Genomic DNA, 23,720 nt, shown 5'->3' with positions numbered 1-23,720 from the left:
GCCTCCTGAGCCTGTATGTACACAGACTTAAAATGAGGTTGACGAGGCATCATGAATACTAACTGAGGAGAGATCAGCTGAGTTGCCAGTGTATGATCTCTGGGGCAGCACGCGCCCAACGTAGCTGAGTCTTCACGGCTACCGGAGTAATTAATCCCTGGTGATAAGCTGGAGTCAGAACGAGGCAATGCCTACTGACAGCAGCATCTGTGATGTGTTTGTCGGCATGGCCCGCCCTATCTGAGCAGGGGTTCTTGCTTCAGATCAGTTCGCGACAGCTTTGCACGAGACATTCACTGCTGATGTCTGCCTTTTGAAAATGCAGAAACGGAGACGCAGAGAGGAGGTGTGGTGGGAGGGCGTGGTCTTTACTCAGCATCCAGTCTTTAGGGCTGCCCGTTTTCTACGGTGCTCTTCCACATGCGCTTCCAGCTCCCCCCACACACACCCTTCACGCCACAATCTCCCTTTCACCTGGACACGTTGCCATGCCAACTGGCTTTGGCCTGCCGGCTCTCCTGCTCCCCCACCTCTTAGAGGGGGCTGTCAATGGTGGACAAGAATAGAACAAACATCCAGAATTGATTTTCAGAGGAGCACTGTTAGCGCCACTCATGTTCCTATCAGCGGAGGAGTGGAGTGGCAGAAAATAGTCTCTTTCCAGAAAGACGATGGTTAACATTTTAGTTCGTTCAGAATGAAAAAGGAAAAAAACTGCTTTTGGCCTGATCATGGATTTCTACAAACTAAATTAGTTCAATTAATGTTTAGGGTGAGCCAGGGAATTTTCATTTAATTCGATTAATTAGGTCATGGCTGACATTTAGTTACATTTATCTTTTTGACGTTTTGACCTCAGACCATCAGCTCCATCACCATGCACTGAAGATCTCTGACTCAGTTATGCTGACTGAGTCTGCACCAAATGTAAGTTTAAGGTCGGTGTGAATTACTAATTTTACAGGAATAAAACCAAAAAGAATAAAACAAAAAACAGCACCACCAACCAAAAAAAACCAAAAAAACCCCAAACAAACAAACAAAAAAAACCCACTCCAGTAAATGATTCTCTGTTCCATCTATCCTGCATCTCTTCTGACCTTCTACTCTATAAGAATTGGGCCTGGGTGCACATTGGCTCAGTCCACAATTATGTCATCCCCCCATTTTGTGTGCACGCTGGCTGTATGAATGTAGGCCACACAGCTGCACCCGGCTGGGCTGCCGGCATAACAAGGTCGGCGTGTGCGTGAGCACCCTGCCTTGTGCCCGTCCTGCCCTCTGGGTAAGCATGGAGATGACTGCTCAAATGGAGGCGCTCGCTGTCCTTCCGTCAGAACCTTTTACCGCGCAATCGGTCTTTGCAAGAGGCGGCGAGGGTCCGCAGCCAATCAGCATGAAGAGGAGGAGCATCTTAGGGGAGGAGGGACCAGTAACCTGGGGTTCCATCATTTAAATGTTTTATCTTTGTGGGACTTTTTTGATGGTCACAACTGCTGTAATTGGCAGTTGGCTCAATGTCCCTGACAAACTGATTGCATGTCTATGATGACGCAATATAAAACTGCACACAGCAGATTCAAAAACATTTTTTGCAGACCAAAATCCTAGATGGGAGACCCTAGACTTAAAAGGAACTAATTTTGAATAAAAATCACAACTAACAAAGTAATTTAATCCACAGGGTTAAGATAATCTGTGATTGGAAACTGATTTAACAGTGATTTAAGAACTTTTCCAAATTTTTTTAGCCTAGCACAGGGAATAAAAAGTGTTATAGCCAAAATATGTTAGAAAGATGATTATAAAATAGTGGTGCAGGTGTCTGTAACTAGGATTAAACCTTTTTTTTGTTTGTTTGTTTGTTTGTTATCATGTTTTGGTTATCATAATATATGCAGTCTTTATTCCACTTAGAACCACCCGAAGCAGTATGAAGCATTCATAACATTACTTAAACCAATCTGTGTCAATGAGTCCTGTGTTCATGCAGGCAACAAACGCGAACAACTCCGTAAAGCGCTGGTGTATTTCTGTCCTGAAGGCGGAGATGCTGTCCGTCTCTCTCGCGCTAAATGAGGGTCTCATTTGAAGCAAACACACAGGGATCACAGCCGACATGGAGCTGGGCCGCTTCGGGAGGCTCGGGTTACCACGGCGGCAGCGCGGTGAATCAAAACAGCCGCCTGGCACCTTGGGGACCGGAGCTCAGCTCTCAAAACGCCACACGGGGACACGCACACGCCACATTATTTTTCCCGACTCTCCGATCGATCACGCAAGGGGACGCAAAGCGGGTGAAGGATGTGAGTGTGCGTGCGTGCGTGTGTGTGTGTGTGCATTATTGCAGAAAAAGAGAGGAGAGAGGGAGAAAGAGAGAGAGAGAGAGAGAGAGAGAGAGGGAAAAAGAGAGAGAAAGAGAGAGAGGGAGAAAGAGAGAGAAAGAGAGAGAGGGAGAAAGAGAGAGAGGGAGAAAGAGAGAGAGAGAGAGAGAGAGGTTGTATTTGGCACACACAGAGAGCTCCTCTGCAGGGAAGCTTCTGCTTTGACTTGATAAGGGCAGTGTATGGAAATAAGCCCCTCTGACATCAGAGTGGGATCAACTGTGAATATGGCCTCTGCAAAAGGGGCAGACAACAGGGACTAACGGCATAAAAGGACATTAAAACAGTACTAATTTTGCCAGCATATAACACTCCAACTGTATAAACCTTTTTGTCTCATTTTTTTTCCCCATTAAGTGAACCGATAATCACATCACACACACGTAAGAGATGAAAGATGACAATTTCCAGACTGAATAAACTAAATAATGAAAAAATCTAAAAAGATGATATATTATGATAAATTATGAAAATTCTTTAATAACTGTTTAAAATAAATAGGCTAAACATACTTGCCATTAATAATCTTCTGCACTACAGTACCAGAAATGGAAATGTCTACATTTCTGGAAAAAAAATTGCAAGGATGACTAGGAATTGAAGGATTATTATAATTAATTTTGCATGCGCATTTCTAGAAACCAATAAATAAGTAAAAAGAAAAAATATATTTACTGGCCAATTTAATGGGGTTATAAAAGGAAATACTTTGCATTTATTTGTCTGTGTGCTTCTCTTTCTTTCTTTCACTCAGTTATGTTTATGCTGTATTATTTTTAATAATTCTCATAGCAATAATTTTGTAGGGAAATGGGGAAAAAAGTCACACACTCACACAAACACACACACCCACACACACACACACACACACACAGCTTTAACGCTACCTCAAAGCTAGCTTTTCCACATGACAGCTTCTGCTTGAGATGGAGGCTTAATGGGGGGGATGAGTCTTTGGCTAGGCAGCAGATAGACATGCGGTTCTCGGGCAGACACCCTGCTTGTGAGACACCTTGCTTGGGCAGACACCCTGCTTTGGAAAGCTTCAGTGAGGCAGAATCTAAACAGCGCTGACCTACACCTGGTGCTTCTCTCCACTCTGACACAGTGACCTCATTTAACCTTCTGAGAAAAAGCACTACAAACTCCTGGAAAGCTGTTCAAGCAAAAGGTTCCTTTGAACATAAGGTCACCAACACAACCAGGATCATTAACCACAAGACCTGCCCTCTTTGGTTACTGTTAAACAAACAAGTGTTTGCAGACAAGCACTTCTAATAAAGAAAGTTATGTTTACAAAATGTAAAATGTTTATTTATATGTACTTTTTTTGCCAGGGGATGGTTAACTCAGACTTACTCTTCACGTTGAGGTACATGGACTTGCTGACGTCGGCTCCCACGTCATTGCTGACCTTGCAGAGGTAGTAGCCAGCATCTTCCTCCAGAACGTGCTTTATGAGTAGAGAGCCGTTGCTCAGCATCTGGATCCGGTAGCCTGAGTTCAGTGCAATTGGGTGGAACTGTGGCACGCCTGCACCTGCCAAACGTGGTCAGAGTTTTGGTCAGAGCATGCGAAGGGACACTCCAACTTTTCGTGGAGGCCTCGTCTTTAAGCTGCAGGCTGAGTTGTTTCGGACCAATCCCAGTTACCTTTAGAGTACTTCCACTCTATTGTTGGACGGGGTTCACCATCTGCAGAACAGTTAAGGATCACGGCTTTCCCATAAATCCCGTCCTGGTCTTTGGGTTGGACTTTGAATCTCGGTGGAACTATGCACAGAAGGCAAAAGTTTCGCTTAGTGACATGACACACCATCGCCATACATCCAATCGACATCCAATCAGTGCCTCCTTACCCCTGACGATGAGCTGGCTCTGATACTTGACAACGGCAGCATCGTTACGTGCGATGCATGTGTACGTGCCGTTGTGCACGCGCTGCAGGTTGGAGATGCGCAGGGAACTGGTGAAGTCGATGTTGTCGATGGTCACGCCCAGGCTGGCATTGATAGGCTTTCCATCCTTCTCCCAGTTGATTGAGATGGGCAGATCACCTGACCGTACCACGCAGGGCACGAACACACGGTGGCCAATGGAGTAACGTGGGAACTCAAAGGGCTGGATGAAGGGGGGCACTGAGGAGGAAACCCAAAAAAGTAATTTTCAATCATGTGCTGGCATGGTGCTAGCTTTCTGCTCCCCACTGGGTTGCATTCATTGTTAGCAATTTTAGAATCATTAGCAATGTCAGGATTAGCAGTCATTAGCAATGTCAGCTTGCGCGATGCAAAAAACAGTGTAAACACTCTTTGTTGTAACTCTTTATTTGTTATATTTGATCATGCTAGCCCATTTGCTTTCATTTAGTATTAGTAATGATAGAAACATTACCAATGTGAACTAAAGCAAAGAATCTGTGTTGTGTTTCTTTCCATCCTCATTTCCTTTTTAAGAGTGACATATTTTTTAGTTTTACCAATAATGCTTCGAGACTGCTTGACGACAGGTTTTTGCCTGTGCGCCCCGTACCTTTCACAGTGACATGGACGCTCTGGTTTTTGAAAAGCTGAGGCTGCACGAGCACGTGGCAGGCGTACTCCCCTTCATCCAGCTCCTTCTGCACGTTCAGCAGTTTCAGGGTGCCGTTGTTCTCGAACGCGCGCTGTCTGTCATTGAACGGGAGCAGGTTGGAATTTTTGTACCATTTGATGGAGTAGTATGGGTAGCCAATGACGTGGCAGTGGATGTACGTGTCCCGCCCAGCTATGGCTGTGAGGTTTTTCATTGGTCTTATGTCAGCAGGACCTTTAAAGATACAAAAGAGAAATACCTCTCTTTAAAATGAATTTTTGGAAAGTGGAGAGAAAATCCGAAAGCCAAATTAGTTTTCAAAACATTACATTTTTGTCAAACATGAAGAAAGTCATGGCTGTAAGTTAAAGATGAAAAAACAATGTTTCGTCTCTTTTGGTGGGACCCCAAAGGCCCACTAAACCAGTGTTTGGAGCCTCACTAAACTCTATTCTCTCTTTTTAAATCTAATCTTAGTACAAGTGCGCTTCATAAAAAACTATCCAGATTATATGCATGTCCCCACCTAAATTTTCTCATCATTTCACATCAGGGCAGGGGACCATGTCCTTTATTTATTTAGACTGTGGATTTCGTCTCTACCTAAGCATAGAGCATCACATTACACATCACATCCACGACTATTAGGGGGGCCAGTGATGCGATAAACGGTGATTATCCCCTCTCTGGAACGGCAGCGATTTATCTTCAGAACTCCTCTGCCTGTGACAGCCAGGCGCGGGACGAGAGTGGGGGCAAAACACCAGTGCTATGTTCGGTCATCAAAACAGACAGCATTGTTTACAAAAATCATGCCTTGAAGCCACTGTGTACATCTGTAATTAAAACTATCATGAGTCCAAAGGATAGATCACAATGCTAAAAATAAACCATCAAATAAAGGGTCTTTAAGACGTGAATGGTCATGGGGAAAACACAGCCAAATGAAAGAAAAGCTTGGTATATTAACCAACATGCGATCTGTTAAAAGGGAGATGGAGAAACAAAGTGTGACAGAACGAACATGTAGAGAGACTGAATCACCCCTATAGGCCAAGAAGTTCATTCAATCCCTCTGTTCTGACATTTTAAAGGCACGCATGATTTTCAAACAAAGAGAATGCGTATATGTGTGCGCTTTATATTTATTTATTATTATGATTAATTTGTTTTTGGAAGAGCTGATCTGACAAGCACCTCTTACGTTTATTCGCGCCTGGTAGGAGACCGTCCCCGCTGAGTTGTTGCAGGTGCAGCGGTAGACGCCGCTGTCGCGCACCTGCGTGTGCGAGATGTTCAGGTAGCTGATGACATTCCCGTCAGCCGTCAAGCTGTGGCCCATCCGGTGACGGCTGTCCTTCATCACGAGGTCGTCGTCCAGCGTCCATGTGACCACAGGCTGCGGGGTGCCTTTCACATGACACAACAAGGACACAGCCTCGTTGGGGCTGACCACTTTCTCACTGAAGGCCGACAGGATCTTGGGGGTTCCGTCTGTGAAGAAGCAACAGTTCAAGAAATTCTTTAAACAAGACATGATTAATGGCTATCATTTTCTGTGAGAGTGATGTCGACGCGAATGATTTTACTGTCGCCGCTTTGCAGTTATGCAGCTTCATTGCCATAAAATATGTATGCTTTGATTATTACAAGTCTAATGACAGTCAAACTTCGAAAAAACTCAACACAGTACCATAACGGTTACCTGAACATGTATCCTTCATGTTCTGTTACCTAACAAACACTGGTAGTCACAGAATTCAAAGGAATTCTCAAAGTACAACAAAACAATTCAAGTTTCACTTGAACACTTACTGACTCTGAGAATGAACTGAAAGTTTCACAGACATTGATCCTGACAAAGGACGGACGTTTCACACTTACTAACGGACGTTTCACACTTACTAACCCGAAATGTCTCAAACACTGACCCTGACAGACAACGGAAGACTTACTGACCCTCTAGGATGACTTGCACAAAGTCCTGAGCTGAGAGTTTGCCTTTCCTGGCAAAGCACTGGTACGCTCCTCCATCACTCTTTGCCATGCCATCCATCACCAAATTCTCCTTGTTGACGCCATTCATGTGCACACTCACGGCGGCGTTGATCTTGTCGCCGTTGCGGTACCAGGAGAGCTCGTACTCATCGGAGCCGGTGACGCTGCAGGTGAGGGACACCTGACTGCCCACGCTGCCCTTTACCTTCCTGGGACTGACCACCACGCGCAGAGGCTCTGGAAGAGCACAGTGGAACAAATTGGTTGGGCGGTGGATCACATTAAACCCAGCAGTGACACTAACGTGAAGAGACCTCAGCAAATTTGATATGTTTGAAAAACCTTGTTTGACACCTCAGAGGACGTGTTGGATGATAGTATTCCATAAAAATGAAGATCATTTGTTTTCGATTCCTATTCTGACATCCAACAGCACAAGACATTCTCTGCCCGTTTCACTCACGTAGATTCTGATTTTTTTCTGCCGCCACAATGTGTGCGCATCTGCAAGTGACGTCATCGTGACGTCCTCTCCAAATTGGTCTATAAGTCATTTCTTCCCAGTGATTATTCTTCAAATTACGAAACGGACATTGTACTGACACCTAGTGTCCTCGATGTGTCAGAAATTCTGTACTAAGTCTATTTTAAACATGGCCGCATCCATGTGAGCTGCACATTATAGAAAGCATAACTGATCGCTCTTTTAAAAACTTGCTCTCACCATATAGTTTTAATGGAGCAAATACCTAAATATGTACATACCCTTGACCAGAAGGCGACCGATGACCTCTGCGTTGCCGTAGCTGTTCCACACCTCGCATACATAGTTGCCAGAGTCACTGGGCTGCGCGTTCTCGATCACCAGGCCGGTCATTGTCTGCTGGAAGCGTGTGTCTGGCTCCAGTGGCCGGTTGTCCCGGAGCCAGCGGTACTTGGGTGCCGGGTGCCCGGATGCTTTGCATGGGAGTTCCACCCTATTCGTGGCCATGATTTCCCGCTTCTCGAAGCCATCGAGGATGACGGGCGCTGAGTTTGTGGGGTCTAATGGCAAATGAGAAATAGACATTGGCTTGCAAAAACTGAATATAAAAATATGATAATAATATAAAAGGTGATTAGGTATAAAAGTGAAGTCAGGTTGCTTTGAGGGGTTAACTTCCTCTCACCTGGTACGAAGAGGCGGGCGCTGTTGCTTTGTCTTGTCTCGGAGGTGTAACGGTGCTTAGTCATGCAACGGTAGTTGAATAATTCATCTTCCTTCTGCACGTCCTGGATATACAAAGCTCCCGTCGATGTCCTGGAGAATCTGGGTCCTGAAAAGCACACAGCAACATGTATGGATGTTAACGGAGCTGGTTACCACCCTGCCAGTGCGTCGCACCACTCCTCAGGCTGCAAGTCAATGAGCACGAGCTTCTCTAGATTTAATTTCACTACTGTCTCCACTAAATAAATCTGATGTGCCTGTATGTCTGGGAGATTATAGCCCTAGTTAACAGAAGCTCATTTTCTCAGCAGTCTCCCCGGGGACCTATTCACACAGAACAGAGGTACGCAGTCAACATGTGCAGGTCTGATATGGCCCGTGGCTCACTCTGCATGTGGTAATAACGTGCTAATTCCTGGGATAACCCAGTACGGTAAGGTCGTCAACATTTATGAAGAATAATATGGCCCACAGCCGCCACATACTTCAGCCGGCCCCCAGAGGGGTTATGTCCAAGTCAGGAATGATTGAGAGTGCAATTTGGACAAGATTGCCTCTGACAGACCATGGTTGATGCTTAGGGATTCAGTTCAGGCCTTGCAATAAGGGGTATTCCAGTGCCTACCACAAAAACCCCTCTGCTACTCTTTGATATGTATGTATGTATAAAAAGAAAGAATTAGTACCGAATGGAAAACAGACGGGATGGAGAGGAATAAAGAAAAGCAAGGCCGAAATGAAGAGGCTGCTATTGTACATCTTGATGCAGTTGGATAAGAGAAACATCCTTAGATATCCTTAAGGCATTTTCAGATTGTGGTCTAAATACAATTAGTGGAAGAGTCTGTAAGTGTGTGTGTGTGTGTGTGTGTGTGTGTGTGTGTGTGTGTGTGTGTATTTATTTTGTGTTTGTGTGTCTGCAAATAATATTTTGTATAGACCTTATGAGGTTTATATAGATGTTATGAGATCATGTGGTTGAAGACTAATGTCTGTATGGGAACTGGGCTAAATAGGGATTAACAATTTCACCACGAACAGGAAAACAGCATAAAATGTCAGAGAATGATTAAATATAAAAAATATTTATACAGTTCAATATATGTTTAACATACTTAGGTTCAATTAGGTCAGAACAAATTTTCCAGAGATCACAGTGAAGGACAGAATTCATATGAGAGTAGAAATATTCCAGCGTCTGCTACCGTGCATCTTTCCTTGCTCCTCTTCCCCTGGGCTGACCTGTGACCTTAACTTCTAGAGGTCTGGAAAGGGCGTATGTATTTTTGCAGCCTCTCCGAATGATGTGTGGTTTCGTTAGGGCATCACATTATTTACGACCAGAAGGAGGGAAAAACCACTGAGCACACATCACATCACATGCCTGCCCTGGAAAACCGCAGGCGAAAACATCCTTCAGGCGAGGTGATCTCCGCACCGTGTCCTTCCTTGGGTCGCTTTCGCTTATTTGTGTAAGAGACTTAAAAGGCAGCCAGGGTTATTTGGTGCTCCACCATTCGCCAGCGTTCAGGGTTGTGTTGTGTGGGAAAGCGTGAAATGAAAGACACACCATGGGGCGTGACTGCATTTACCCAGGCGGAGACTACGGAGCCGCATGGCCCAGTTTCACTAATCTGATATCAGGAGCCTCTGAATTGTTCTGGCACGGAATGTCAGGTTATTGCTTGATTGTTTGACAGTCTCCTAGAAAATCTGTTGAGCAATAACCCCCTTCTTCTCTCCTCTCCTCTCCTCTCCTCCTCTCTTCTCTCCTCTCCTCTCCTCCTTTCTTCTCTCCTCTCCTCTCCTCTCCTCCTTTCTTCTCTCCTCTCCTCTTCTCCCCTCTCCTCTGTTTTTATAAATTATTCAACACCCAAAGCCTCATGCTGTTTCTCCCTGACCCTCTGGGAGTTTCTCTACAATACTCATCCAGACCTTTCTTCTTCCACTGAGCATGGGCACTTATCCCACGCTCAGTGTCTTTGCCCACGCGATGTGTAAAAATACAGCATATGGTCCCTTGGGTGCCTCCTTTTTGAAGGTACACTTGTCAGTATGTTTCCTAAGACAAAAATGAACTCCTGTTAATGGGCTAAATAGTTGAGTTGGATCAGTCTAAAGCACATTGCCTGTAGCATATGAAAACAACCAATTATACAACTGGGTTTTTGAAAAGATATTGTCTTATTTATTTAAAGTGGCTCCACAGACATATAATATTTTCCATCTTGATGGGTGTGCCTTTGAAGGAAGTGACATTTTATCTTCGTGCTTTTAGGACACATATTACAGATTTGCTCATAGCTACATAGTTAGCTACATGAATAAGATAAGAAAGTGACCTCCTCTTTAGAAAAGAGAAACATTTTTCCTTCTGGATGCCTGCTCTCGCTTTCTGTGTTTCTGGAACATTTTATACCTGCAGTCCTTAGGTGAGTCTTCCAAGTATTCTGTCAAGTCATACAGGAAAATTGAGCTCAGTGTAGTTATAATGCTGTAATGAGAGCCAGCATTGAGTGCAGTCAACATCAACTACACAGCTTCCCGGCTTTAACAGTGTCCCTTCAGGGAGTGTGCTGTTTAAAACAGTTAATTGGTTTGATGGTGTGTGTGTGCCCTGTGCATGGTTTACGCACACCCGTGTGGGCGTTTGCATGCACATGTTTGTTCGTGTCCGCCTCTGCACCGCATGTCGGGTGGGGGGGGTGGGGGGTGGGTTATTAGGGAGCGTGTCTGTGCAGCACACTCGGGGAACACTGAAGTGTGGTCAATAATAACGATCTTGTGAGCTCCTCTACACAAGCCCTGAACCTGACAGGCCGTCTACAGTATGCAAACTGACAGGGATGCAGAGAAAGCCTCAATAATAAACAGCATCAGCAGGGGGCTTGGGAACATGGAACTGCGTTGTGCTGGTCCAAAGACACACACACACGCACATATGATCAGTCGGTCCCCTGCATCACTGAGGGTGTGGCTGGCGACTCACACTGCACTGATGGTGCTGGCACATGGCTATGTGTAGCTTACTCCAGTGCCCTTGGCTTGCACGTGCTCACAGTTTATTCGCTTTTTTTCGCTGGCATCACTCCTGGGGAAAGGCTGCTATGGCCATAAATACTTCAATTACAAATTACAGCCCATAATACTACAGTTTTTGAACACAGCAGTAGTGTAGCTAAAACTGTTTCATTGATATAGCCCAATTTTATTTTATTTTTTACATTTTTGCAGACATGAAATAAACCAAAGAAATGAGGACATTTTGGGTCGAGTATGGTGAGAAAGAGAATTCACTTTTCTAAAGTCTGCTTCTGGCTGGCTGCTGTAACTAACTGCTGCTTGAGACTGTCACTGATGGAGATATTAAAGCGCAGCTCTGGGACCCAGTTAGTGTACACAGTCTGATTCTCATATGCTAATTCACTTCACAGCCTAGTTGTAGGCCCATTATTTTCTGAAACACCCCAAATGCGCTGTTAGGCAAGTCCCAAATGGTGCTTGAGGAAGTCTGACCTCCCAACTGCTCTCAATGGGTGAAGGGTCTGACTTCATTTTCATAAAATCTAAAAGGCACACACATATTTTGTATTCACCTCACAGATTTATACTGCAGCATTGGCTGGGAGGTAATAGAGTTCCACACACATTACATGGAAATTCGATTTGAGATTTAAAAAACAAACAAACAAAAAAACCAATAGTAAATAACAAATAGCCTGACGACTTTAAAAGTGTTGCAGATGGGACTGCACAATGCAGTCTGAAATTGCTCTCTGGGAAGTGTTCGTGGTGATGTCAAAGGGCACCACTGTCCAGAATAAGTACGGCAGCACGGGAATTGTCTTTCGTTAATCACCGTGTGAAAACACGGATGCTGTTGCCAGGTGTGCCTGCATGGCACGCGGCATCCTGGGAACCGGGTTAGCTTCTGCTGAAGAATGAAACAAGTCAATTTATACGCCTGTAATGAGGAAATCAGGGAAGCATTGGAAATTGCACCGGCTCTGTCCCAAACTCTCAGTTTAAGGCAGAGACCTGAACGCATCCATGTTCTACAGATGTCAGTGAGGAGTCAGTGTTATTGTATTATGGAGTAAATGCAATGAAGTGCATTGAAATGCAAAACTGCAAATTCACAAAATATCTATAGAAACAGAAAGAGAGAAGACTAGTGGTATGGAACACCTGTTTGTTAATGTCCTGTGGTTACAGAAGCAGTGTCCATTGCAGGCACCGTGTGGGTATTTATTGAATTCTGAGCTTTTGGAAGCTTAGGCAGCTTGCACGGCTTTGGACATGCTTGTGGTCCGGCGTTTGGGCCTGAAGCAGCGGTGACCCTCGGCCACCTGCAGCGACACCGTAGGAATTGCGATGACCCTCATCCGCCCCTCCCGCCTACCTGTGCTCGTCCTGCTACCCAATGCAGGTGCCACCTAAGCAGAGGCACCTCTGCCGCTCTCCAAGAGAGATGCAGCGGGTAATTAGCATGCTGTTGACCCACTGCTGAGAGCTGCCTCTAACCGCTTTTCATAGCCGTGGGATTTCAAAACCTCATTCTAGGCGAGGAGTCATCTTTAGGTCCTACATTGTCCAGTGGTTCAGAAAACAAGGCCCAGATGGAAATCACGGCAGCCTGCCAGGCTAATGTTTACTAGGTTGACCACTATTAGTGACAACTCAACACAATATGCACGTTACCTGTCTGTTAGAAAACTCAGAGTTTTAACTTGAAATGTACAGATTAGTGTATTAATAAGGAATTTTCCCAGTGCTAATAGATTTTTGCTTTTAATGATAATCTTGGCATGGGTGGAAGTGTATTTGGTCATTGGAGAGCTCTCCATCACAGCAGCAGTGTAAATCCAGGCATATGCTGCAGTGGTAACCCTAGCACCTCACAGGCTCAACCACCCACACATGCTCTCCCCCCACGCAAAATCACATTTTCTCTCCACAGACTGGAACATAGGCTGGAATTACTGCTCTCTCCATCTCTTTCTCTTTCTCTTTCTCTCTCTCTCTCTCTCTCTCTCTCTCTCTCTCTCTCTCTCTCTCTCTCTCTCTCTCTCACACACACACACACACACACACACACACATTCTCTTGCTCTCCCTCATATTCTCTCTCCTATTCTCTGTGCAGATAGCTCCACTCATCTCTAATCACAGAGCATGGTGCGCTCACCCCCAACTCACTTAGCTTAACCATCAGGAACATTTGTCACCTCCCTGCACTATTACTGCTGGATTAAATATAGATTCCTCCATCATGAATTTTTTGCCCCCCCCTTCTTTATAGTTCATTGGTGTCAAACACAAAAAAAAGCTGCATTGTCTCTGGACTTGAAATTAAACACTTATATAAAGATCAAGCCAAAACAAAACAAACAAACAAAAAAACATAAAAACTGCAGATAGAATGAAGTCAAGTAAACACAACATTGCACAGCAAATACATTTTGTTGCGCCTTTAGGGCAGTGGAGAATGGGGAATATGCAGGATAAGTGGTTGAAATGAGGTCTGTTCTCAGTAATTACTACGACTCGGTCTGATCAGTGTGAGATCAGTGTCTCCATCTCAGAGATGGGACAAAATTAACACGGATGTAATAAGTACTATTTGTCACCATTAGAGAGTGAGATGTTGACAGCTGCCGCTGTTGTCAGGGCAACATCGTTTGTCCTGCTGCTACTGTATGTACACACTCACACACAAACAGGCACACCATATGAATGTGACTGAGAATTTACTGGGTCTGTCATAAGGCAACCTGTTCAAATGTATAGTACAGTAACATTTTGACATCATGGCGATCGACCTAGCATGAGGCTACTATGCTGTACTTGGCCGAGTAAATTTAACTTAGTTGCATCATGCCGCATCGTCAGATTGTATTTACTAATATTTAAGTTCTGTAGTGGCATGCTGAAGCGTAGATTTAAATTTTAATCTCGGATTATTTTGGAGTTCATCAGGTCTAAAGTGACTATTTCTTCCTGTCATATTTTAGTCTCCATTTCGATTGTCACCTTTTCTTATCATTCTTCTCTTTGAACAAATACCAGTTCAGAAACGACTCACCTTCAACTTGAACAACAGGAAAAAAAAAAGCTTTACAAAGCTTTACTTTTTTTCCCACCAGAAAACAATCATTTGATGTTGTCAGTGACAAACTTGAACCCCCGTCAGCAGATGGCTGATATTAGTGCCTGCAAGGCCCTTGATAGCTGACGTCTGGCAAACCCTCATGAAGCCCGAGTCAGTCAGCTGTCTGCGCCAAAGACGCGAGGGTAGGGTCAGATCATCATGTGAATGCGCTGCTTCAAATTATTTCAGCCCTCTGCTGAGAGCCCGATGACGTCACTCAGAGGTCCTCTGCTTTAATTGTCTGATTTTCATTCATTATGATTGAGGGGCTCGATAATTCAACAGCATTAAATATTCAGAGAGAGAAAAAGGGAGAAACAGGGAGAGAGTGAGAGAGAGAGAGAGAGAGAGAGAGAGCGAGAGAGCAGGGAGAGAGAGATAGTGAGAGGGAGAGAGAGAGTGAGAGAGAGAGAGATAGAGAGAGGGAGAGAGAGAGAGAAAGAGAGCGAGGGAGAGAGAGAGGGGGAGAGAGAGAGTGAGAGAGAGAGAGAGAGATAGAGAGAGAGGGAGAGAGAGAGCGCAAGCATTCTTATTGCTCACCCCTCCACTCAGCCTCTTGGGTCACTTAAAGGAGCTGAAGGTAGAGGTGTTGTGAACGCGAGCTCATCTGCTAAATTAGATCTACTTAATCTTTTATGAAACTACTCGGCAGTCACCGGGCTGTGCTTGCAACAAGAGAGTGGCAGGGCCGTGAAGCGGAACATGTCGGGGGGATGGGGTTTAGGGAGGGGGGACACAATCACAGGTTTTGTTTCACTTACAGTTCAGTTTAGGTCAGCTTCAGTAGCTGCTGTCCGTGAGGGCAAACCGACTTAGAGTCTCAGACGGACGTGCTGAAGCACTCGCGTGTGCCTTTTCGGGGGTTTACCTCGACGTCTACAGCTCCGTCAGCACGTGTGAGTGTCCGTGAAATGGATATTTAACAGCTGGGTTCATTCGCGAATGCTCCTGCGCGGGCCCTCGGAGAGCTCCAGTGCGATGGTGTGCCGTCAATTATGCTGACGTTTTAATTGCGCCAGTGATGCTGTGCTTTCCCCCTGTGACGGGCGTCAGAATTCCCATCTCCATCACTCTGAACGGGACCAGACGGCAGTGTTTGTCCTGGGAATCCAGGACAGTACTTTTCTATGTCAACATGCAGCCCACTGGCCCTGCAAAGCAGCCCTGTTAACATACTGGACACCCCCAACAAGAGCGGTGCACGGCTGCTGAATCAGACGCGTTTGCTGGCCAGCTGTTTGAGGGAGACCTAAATCTGAAATGTTTTTCGATGGAATGCACATGTGAATATGTCCACAGATCACCAAAAAAAGAAGACAGATCACCAAAACATCATTTATAGAAAGAAAACTTTAACCAACCACCGGCAGTCTAAAAATGCTGTCTGTGTGCAGTCCATCGGGATCTTTACCACCGCCCAATTTCATCATGTTAAATACCACGCCAACTGAGGTAGTAAAAGATGGAGTTTTTTCCTTCTCTCTCGCACACATACTCGCACTCTCTCACTCTTTTCAGGGTTAGGTATTAATGGTGTTGCTGGCAGCTGCTCTGTCTGAACAATGTGAATCGAATGTTACCGTGGTGACAGACAATTACTCCGTTACCCTTTGTGGCCTGGATGGTTTGCCTCCCTCTATTCAGGTCTTTCCTGGAAAATAAACTACATTCTTTTTTTGTTCATCCTTGTTTGCCTACAGGCAAAAATGCATACATGTTTACCATTTCAGCGTTTCCCAAAAGGGAAATGTAAGCGGCAATATTATTTCTGAATATAAAGATCAGATGATGTTACTGCAGATGAGATGCACATTTATACATTTTGAACATCCTATAAGCTTATTTTTTTAATGTAAAACATGTAAAAAAAAAAAGAAGGCTGGTCTGTATTTATAAATGTGCATCTCACCTGCAGTAACTTCACCTGATATATGTGTGTGTGTGTGTGTGTGTGTGTGTGTGTGTGTGTGTATGTATGTATATACACACACACACAATTTCTTCTCTCGTTTTGCAGTAAAATGATCACTTATTCCACTTCCAGCTGCTTTGCTGTCCATGCTAATTAGCCCTTAGTTATAGCATAATTGCTTGTCAGCACATGCGGTAAAATGCAGGTTAAACGCCCAGGTGCCAAAAGCCTGGGTTTCCTTTGTGCAGGCTCCCTGCTGTACTGACTGGTAGACAGGGCAGAGAGAGAGAGAGAGAGAGAGAGAGAGAGAGAGAGAGAGAGAGAGAGAGAGAGAGAGAGAGAGAGAGAGAGAGAGAGAGTCTGGAAGGGTGCAGAATCAGAATATGGCTGTCCTGTGAAGCTTGCAAATTTGCAAAAGTAGGGTTGTCATTTCAGAAACACCCACCTCATCCTTGCTTCCCCTCCCCCTCTCTTTCCTGCTTTCTCCCCCTCTCCGCACGCTGCAGTCCCCCTCTCTTCATCCTCCATCTCTTTCTCTCTCTCCCCCTTGACAGCTGTTCTTTTCCCAACATGTATTGAATTAAAAAGGCGGAGGAAAAGCAAGAAGGGGGAAAAAAAGGTGAAACAGCTATTTGCCATTTATGAGACATGCCTTTTTCCCTTCTTGAAAGTCTACATTCTCACCTTGTCGCTCTCTCTCTATCTCTCTCTCTCTCTCTCTCTCTCCCTCCCTCCCTCTCTCTATCTCTCTCTCTGTCTCTCTCTCTCCCTCTCCCACTCTCTCTCTCTCTCCCGCTCCCACTCTCTCTCTCCCTCTCCCACTCTCTCTCTCTCTCTCTCTCTCCCTCTCCCACTCTCTCTCTCTCTCTCTCTCTCTCTCTCTCTCTCTCTCTCTCTCCCTGTCTCTCTCTCTCCCTCTCCCACTCTCTCTCTCTCCCTCTCCCACTCTCTCTCTCCCACTCTCTCTCTCTCTCTCTGGAAGACATAATCTTTTCTTTAGGTGTGATGTGACAAGAGGAGGAAGGTGAGTTGGTTACTGTGGCAACTGGGCGAGTGACTCTGGGGCTGTGACATTAGCGGTGCGGGGGGGGGGGGGGGGGGTGGGTGGCGGTGGAGGGCAGCAGGGTGGGGTGTGGGTGGGGGGCCTCCGGCGAGAGCAGCAGGCATATTAGAGGGATGTGTCAGTGGGCTGCTGCTGTAGCGAGACACTCTCCTTGCCTCGGGCTCACAGAAGTGGGAGCTCAGACAAAAGAGGCCCTTTTGGGCGCCTGCACCGACGACGACAGCTTCTCGGCAGTGGCTTCATCACAATCCAGTCACCTGGAAATCCTACACAACTGGCTTCCCTGCCCACTCATTGCCTGAGTTAAGAATTAGAATTTTTTGTCTCACCACAGAGGTGGGAAAAAAATTATATATATATATATATATATATATATATATATATATATATATATATATATATATATATATATATATATATATATATATAGACACACACACACACACACACACACACACACACACACACACATACACACACACACACCCCAGCTATATATTTAATGTGGACGTAAGGAAAACATTTTTAGAGTGTGGAATGTGGAATCAGTAGAGCAAGCGTAGCGTACAGCAACTCTCCTGAATGTTCCTAATTATTGGAGGACGTTTCCATTGGTTAGCGTTTCACAGATGGCTGCAGAATCACATCACAAATAATGCCATACACAGTACATATGGAAAGCACCCTAATTTCCCTGTGAGAAGGATCTATATTTAACAGCAAAAGCAGATGTGTGTATTCTACCCATCTCATGCAGGAAGCCACATTTAGAGGAGAGCTCATATATGGCATTGCATCCTTCTAACAATAATCTAGTAAAAAAATGCCACAATATTAATTGACATTTCTGTTATAAACAAATTGCTGCCCGATCTGTACCTCGAGTACTTCGAACCTCAAGTGCGGCTCGGCTTGAAATATCATGCTTCAGGTCTCATGGACGACAAGCATCGAGACTATTTTCTGTCCTGGCTCCAAAATTGTGGAATGAACTCCCACTTGCTGTCCGGACAGCAGAGTCCCTTGCAGTCTTCAAACGCAGACTGAAGACCCATCTATATGCAGAATATTTAAATGACCACTGACCCTGCTCCCTTATTGACTTATTGTACTTATTGTACAATAATGTACTTATTACATTACATTATTACAGTACATTAATGTACAATGTACTTATTGTACTTATTGTAGGGTATTGTTTATTATTTTCTTGTTTAACAAACTCTATCACTTATTGTTTATAGCACTTATCATTGTTTAAGATGGACCTTATGTACTTTGTACTTCTATCTATTAGCATTCATCCCTGTATTCTACAGTATTCTAGTTCATTGGTATGCTGGACTCTAACCTACTGTACTGTACTTGGATCTATTCTATGAGTAACCGACAAAGCACTTTTGTAAGTTGCTCTGGATAAGGGTGTCTGCTAAATGCCATAAATGTAAATGTAAAAATGTAAATGCTTCTATTACAAAACACCAAGGATGACATACAAGGATGAATTTACAGATACAGTAAAGGTAGAAAAAAAAGTCTTGTTTGAGAAAAGAGCACTTGGTTACCTTTAACATGCATTTGAAGGGAATTAAAGGCACATTAGACTTCTTACACTGACAAACTGCTGCCTTCAGTAACTTTTTTTTATCTATGGACACCTTCTGACACACACATGGCACCAACCACTCTATCAAGAGATAATCTTTCTTTTAACATCATCCCCCTGTCTCAGCTCAAGGGGAGAGGTGTTATGATTTAATTTTACATGCCTTTGTGGGTGTTACCTGACTAACCTTTAGGGTCGGCAGAAGCCCAGAGAGAAACAGATGGACAACAAAATCTTAACGATGGGGGTAGCCGAGTGTGATGCTACTGGCCCCTGTGGAGTGGATGACCTTACAGTGCATCAACATGTTGACCTAGCAAACCCATCCAGGTGGTGTCCTCTACACAAGGACAAATGGGAGAATAAATCCACAGTCACATTTAAAGTGTTCCAGCACTCCACTTTGGCCACTAATTAGGTTAGATAAACAATTGAGCATCTTGCCTTTTGGTTCATTTGAGCTATCAAACTACATTCAAACCCTTTTATGATTTCATCTTCAGTCACTGTCAGATATGAGCACAGCAGTGGTCTGCACCCGCCTAGTCAGTCTAATAAAGTCACGAGCCCAGCGAGTTTTGCTGAGTCAACGGCACACCATGTCACTCCCCTCCAACGCCATGACAACGAGCTCCATGTGACACCAGGGCGTCTAACAGATCTTTGATAATGACAACGTCCCGCATTTAGTGACAACACAAGCGTAGGGAAAAAAAAAAAAGAGGAAGCAAGTCCTTCAGTCCCTAGACATGCTGACTTTGATGTCATGGAGGAGGGTTTTTGGAGCGCAGGGCATATGGTACCTCTTCTGCACCGTGATGACGAGTGACAGGTTAGCAGAGCACCGTGCTGGGCGCGCGTGTGTGTGTGTGTGTGTGTGTGTGTGTGTGTAGGGGAGACAAGGAAGATAGGGGCGGTGCGTTCTCTAAACACCTCCATCTGTTCGTATCCTGAGGCGCTTCGAAGTTGTCTTTATATGAGACGAACCCGTGTCGTAGCTGTCCTTTCAGAGCCCATGACAGACATTTAAATAGCGACAGCGGTCATATGCGAAACCCACGAACAGGGAGTCAGCAGACTCTGGGGAGTAGCTGCTCCTTCTTTTGTTATTATTTTTAATTAGAACAATTTTTAAAACTACATCTAACTGCACCCTGCCACTCTGGTCTTCCCCATTAATTACTGCAGAGCTGCGGGGCTGCGTGTGCTCTCTGGAGGCCTGCACGTTTTGATGAAGGTCTAGCAAGCTTTCATCAATCCTGCCATGCCAGCTGCGAGATCGGAACACTCCTGCTGTAGTATAATAGCCGTTAATGAATAAAGAAAGAAAGGTATTGAAGGGGAATTTTTCTGCACACTCTGCTTGGACTTTCATATCACCAAACAATTTTAAGTAATTTATAAATGCACTTGTGACAACTTTTAACACCGGAAAGAGAGACTTCCTTCTGTAGTCTTTTAACGAGTAAACAGATGCAAAAATAATGTGTGTATGCATTACAGGATATTTTTTTTTAAATTAATGAGCTTTTGAGAAAGTGTTCAGGGGGGTTAGCGAAGGGTCTTTAGAGTTTGCCCTTTTTAAACGTCACTCATTTAAAATTTCACTTGTCTTGTTAATATCATGCACTTAAATGTTTGGCAATGTTAACGAGGCTCAGGAGACACTGGTCTAATTACAGCGCTGCGTATGTTTAGAGAAAAATTGCACTTATTTAAAAAGGCTCTGGGAGGAAAAGGGTGAAAAGGTATTGAAGGTTTCAGATGGCTTAATCAGTCAGAACTTCAGACCGAAGGCACCCATTAAATTCCAACTCCAATACACATTAATAACCTAACTAACTGCTGGCTAGTGACATGATCAGACTGGCTAGTGGCATAATCAAGCTACCTACTTTCAGCTACTGGACTCTTCCCGTTGTGTCATTTTGAAGGCCAATTTATCAGGTCTGCTGCACCAGGGTTCTTAAGATGCTCTGACTCACTGACAAGTCAAAGTTCTGCTACCTATCTCCAGTGAAGCAGTTGCCGAATTTCTCTGCCGGCCAGTTTAACCCGATGTGGTTTGTTAAGCAGTGGAATAATGTGCCAGCAAGCTCCTGGTCTTCAGCTGTTCGGCACATTTGGCTTTAGTTCCAGGGCAGCCAAGACGTAAGCGAAAATGCTGCCCAAAGCTTCTCTGCTTGAGCAAAGCCACTGATGGGTCAGCAGAATAAGACTCCCACTTACCCAAATATTTGCTCCTAAGCTGCTGCCTGCTTTCACCTAGTCCTTTTGCTTCATTTTTTAATTTTTTTTTGCTCCTCCATGTTAATTCTACTGTGTCCATATGCCATACAGATTACCACACGCTAGCAATAGCTGTCTCAGCGTGGCCTCTTTAATTACTGTGGATGGTCCATCATTGAGTGGGCTCTGGGTTTACTCTAAGGAGGCTATTTCCCGTTTGTTAGACAGGAACCAACAGCAGGACAGTAGACACAGAAAAAGCCACTGTCTCGCGAGCGTAAGTGGCCATACAAAAATGTATAGACTGTTATATCATATAGCAAACCACCAGCATCAGTTCAAAGCCCCAATACTCTGGCCCTAGGATACAAAGCAGTCTAGGATTTTTTAAGCAGTGAGCAATTAATTAAACTGACTGGCCACTGTGTCATCAAACCTGACTCCTTCATAAAGGCAGGATGGGAATTCAACAGGAACTGGCTCTTGACAGGCAAAGACTGACCAGCTCCGTTGCATAGTGTTCTCTTAAATGCTGTGTTTTTCTATAACCATTCTGTGGCAGATATGGCCCATTAGGTTATTTTGAGATCCTGGTCGTGTTTTTATGCCCTGTTTTTCCTGGTTAAGTGTCACATTTTTTAAAGTTCAGCCACTGTCAGAAGAAACTGAGACAAGACCCTCTCCACATCTCGCGACTCCCATCTCTGTCCTAACACGTATGCTCTGCTGCAGATTATCCAATAGAGGTTATCTCATATAATTCCGGATCATGTTGCTGGCTGCTTTGCTTGTTTCTTGCATAGCCATGAGTGGTCTAAGGTTTGCTGGGTCACAGGCATGGTTAGAGTCATAGGGTTAGGACTGCTGCTCGATGAAGCCGCAACCTCCTCCACCCAACCCCCCCCCCCCCCCCCATTAGAACACTTAATCCTTCAGGACCCATCTGCTAGACGCAGGGCCAAAGAAATCCAAGCAAATAAAACTTTTTTTTTTCCGGTCTGGGCTTCGATCACTTGCTAACATTTGGCTAAAGAATTTATATCTACAAGTTTTAGTGTTTAGTATTTCCACTAGAAAAAAAAATTAAGTGGCAAACTTATGCCTTACATCTCACAGTTCATTACATCAACCCTCTGTAGGTCTCTGTAGCTCTTTGTCAAGTGAAAACTTGTCAAAGAAAGACCAACCAGACAAAAGATGATCAACAAGAAATAGTAATCACTCAATCTACATTAATTTAGGAAGGAGACAGCATCACAGTACTTTATCTTCATAAATTATCTCTTTCTAATGCTTTTTACTGGTAAAATTAACATTAACATTATTTAATGTGGAACCTATGGTGTTCCAGTTTTGAGTCATCAGTGTGGACCACACTGCTGAAAGTTTGCAGTGGTTGATAAATAGATAAACAGGAATTCTACAGAAGAAAAACTAAATTAAACATTTTTTTTTAAACGAATAAAATGATTAGATGATTTGGAATAGCAGTATCAATAATTGGGTATATAACAGTATCATTATTTAGGAGTGTCAATAATTGATTTAGAATTTGTTTATATTAGTTAACAATCACAAGCATTACTGTTGTTCAGTTTCTCACTCAGGTCATAAGCCTTTGAAAAGGAAAGCATTCAAATTTTAAATAATTAAAATTCTTACATGTGACTTAAATGTTGACTGGTAAGTTAGTTCCTTGTAATATAAACTACAAAAACATTATATATTTAATCATCAAATACTACTGGTCATGACTGTTGCATGCTCCAGTTCATCATCCATTTAATCTGACCGCTCACAGAGAAGATGGCTGCACATGGTCACATGACATGTCCTCCATTTTGGAAACTGCATGTTGGAGCAGTTTTAACGACTAAGCATGCACTGGCAGCAAAGCTTCCCCCAGTACAGAAAAAGATGTCGGGCTTTTTATGAAATCAGACAGAACTGAAAAAAAGAAGAAGAAACATGCTAACAAACAGTAGCGGCTTATCTTCTCAACACAGCTAATTTGAAGCTCTCAATTAGATGAGCTGTACTCTCCTTTTCACTCTTTTTTTTTGTTGAGTTTCTTCGGGCAATTCATTAAATGGAGGCAAAAAAGAGTAAGACTCATTTTGCATCTTACTGGCTACAGAGAGGCGAGTCATACTGTTTCATCCAATTAAAGGGCTGTAGTAATGTTAGCTGAGAACCCTAGCAACAATAAGTCTGTTTTTGGACAAATAAGGAACTTTTTGTGTGTTCACAGTTTAATTTTCTTGCCTGGTGTCTTGCTCTGTTTTTTGTTTCATAGTTCTTAAATATTATTATATGCAGTTAATTATGTATAGTTATTAATACATGTAACTATTTTCATATGCAGGCCAGAGGATTGCAGATATCACTTCTCTGAGTTCCAAAAATGAACGGTAAGCAATATAGTTTCATGTTTGTTCTATTTGAGCCTTATTTTATCTTTTCAGAATAGCACATTCATTATTTTATATTAAAGGTTCATTTAATTTATATAACCTAGTTGTAACCTTATATAATCTTTTGTTAAAGGCAAACCAATTTACTCTCCCCAGAATGGAAGATGTTCTTTATGTTGTA

The 23,720-nt window shown here is 43.9% G+C and overlaps 1 protein-coding gene and 1 long non-coding RNA gene across 7 annotated transcripts in view; one reads left to right on the top strand and one right to left on the bottom strand.

Moving 5' to 3' along the window:
- Positions 1-23,720, bottom strand: part of dscama (Down syndrome cell adhesion molecule a) — a 58,984-nt gene that overhangs the window by 18,020 nt on the left and 17,244 nt on the right. For 4 of the 6 annotated variants that reach the window (XM_081702098.1, XM_081702096.1, XM_027015457.3 and 1 more), the window contains 8 exons: positions 8,125-8,271; positions 7,721-7,999; positions 6,917-7,192; positions 6,155-6,451; positions 4,916-5,191; positions 4,243-4,521; positions 4,037-4,156; positions 3,744-3,923 (listed from right to left, as the gene is read on the bottom strand). In XM_081702098.1, the coding sequence (XP_081558224.1) occupies positions 3,744-3,923; positions 4,037-4,156; positions 4,243-4,521; positions 4,916-5,191; positions 6,155-6,451; positions 6,917-7,192; positions 7,721-7,999; positions 8,125-8,271 (1,854 nt within the window). Of the gene's footprint in view, positions 1-3,743; positions 3,924-4,036; positions 4,157-4,242; positions 4,522-4,915; positions 5,192-6,154; positions 6,452-6,916; positions 7,193-7,720; positions 8,000-8,124; positions 8,272-9,280; positions 9,892-15,076; positions 17,026-23,720 lie in introns of those variants that run through there. The other 2 variants (XM_081702099.1, XM_081702101.1) reach the window with 2 other exon arrangements.
- The window catches only part of LOC113580733 (uncharacterized), a 36,826-nt gene that overhangs the window by 8,223 nt on the left and 4,883 nt on the right, over positions 1-23,720 (top strand). The window contains exon 4 of the long non-coding RNA XR_014118608.1: positions 23,491-23,536. This is a non-coding gene — a long non-coding RNA (uncharacterized LOC113580733). The remainder of the gene's footprint in view (positions 1-23,490; positions 23,537-23,720) is intronic.

Source organism: Electrophorus electricus, chromosome 19 (genome assembly GCF_041902795.1).
Source record: "Electrophorus electricus isolate QZ-2024a chromosome 19, ASM4190279v1, whole genome shotgun sequence".
Lineage (NCBI taxonomy): Eukaryota > Metazoa > Chordata > Actinopteri > Gymnotiformes > Gymnotidae > Electrophorus > Electrophorus electricus.
The sequence above is the reverse complement of the archived record's forward strand: the minus strand, read 5'-3'. Positions and strand labels throughout refer to the sequence as shown.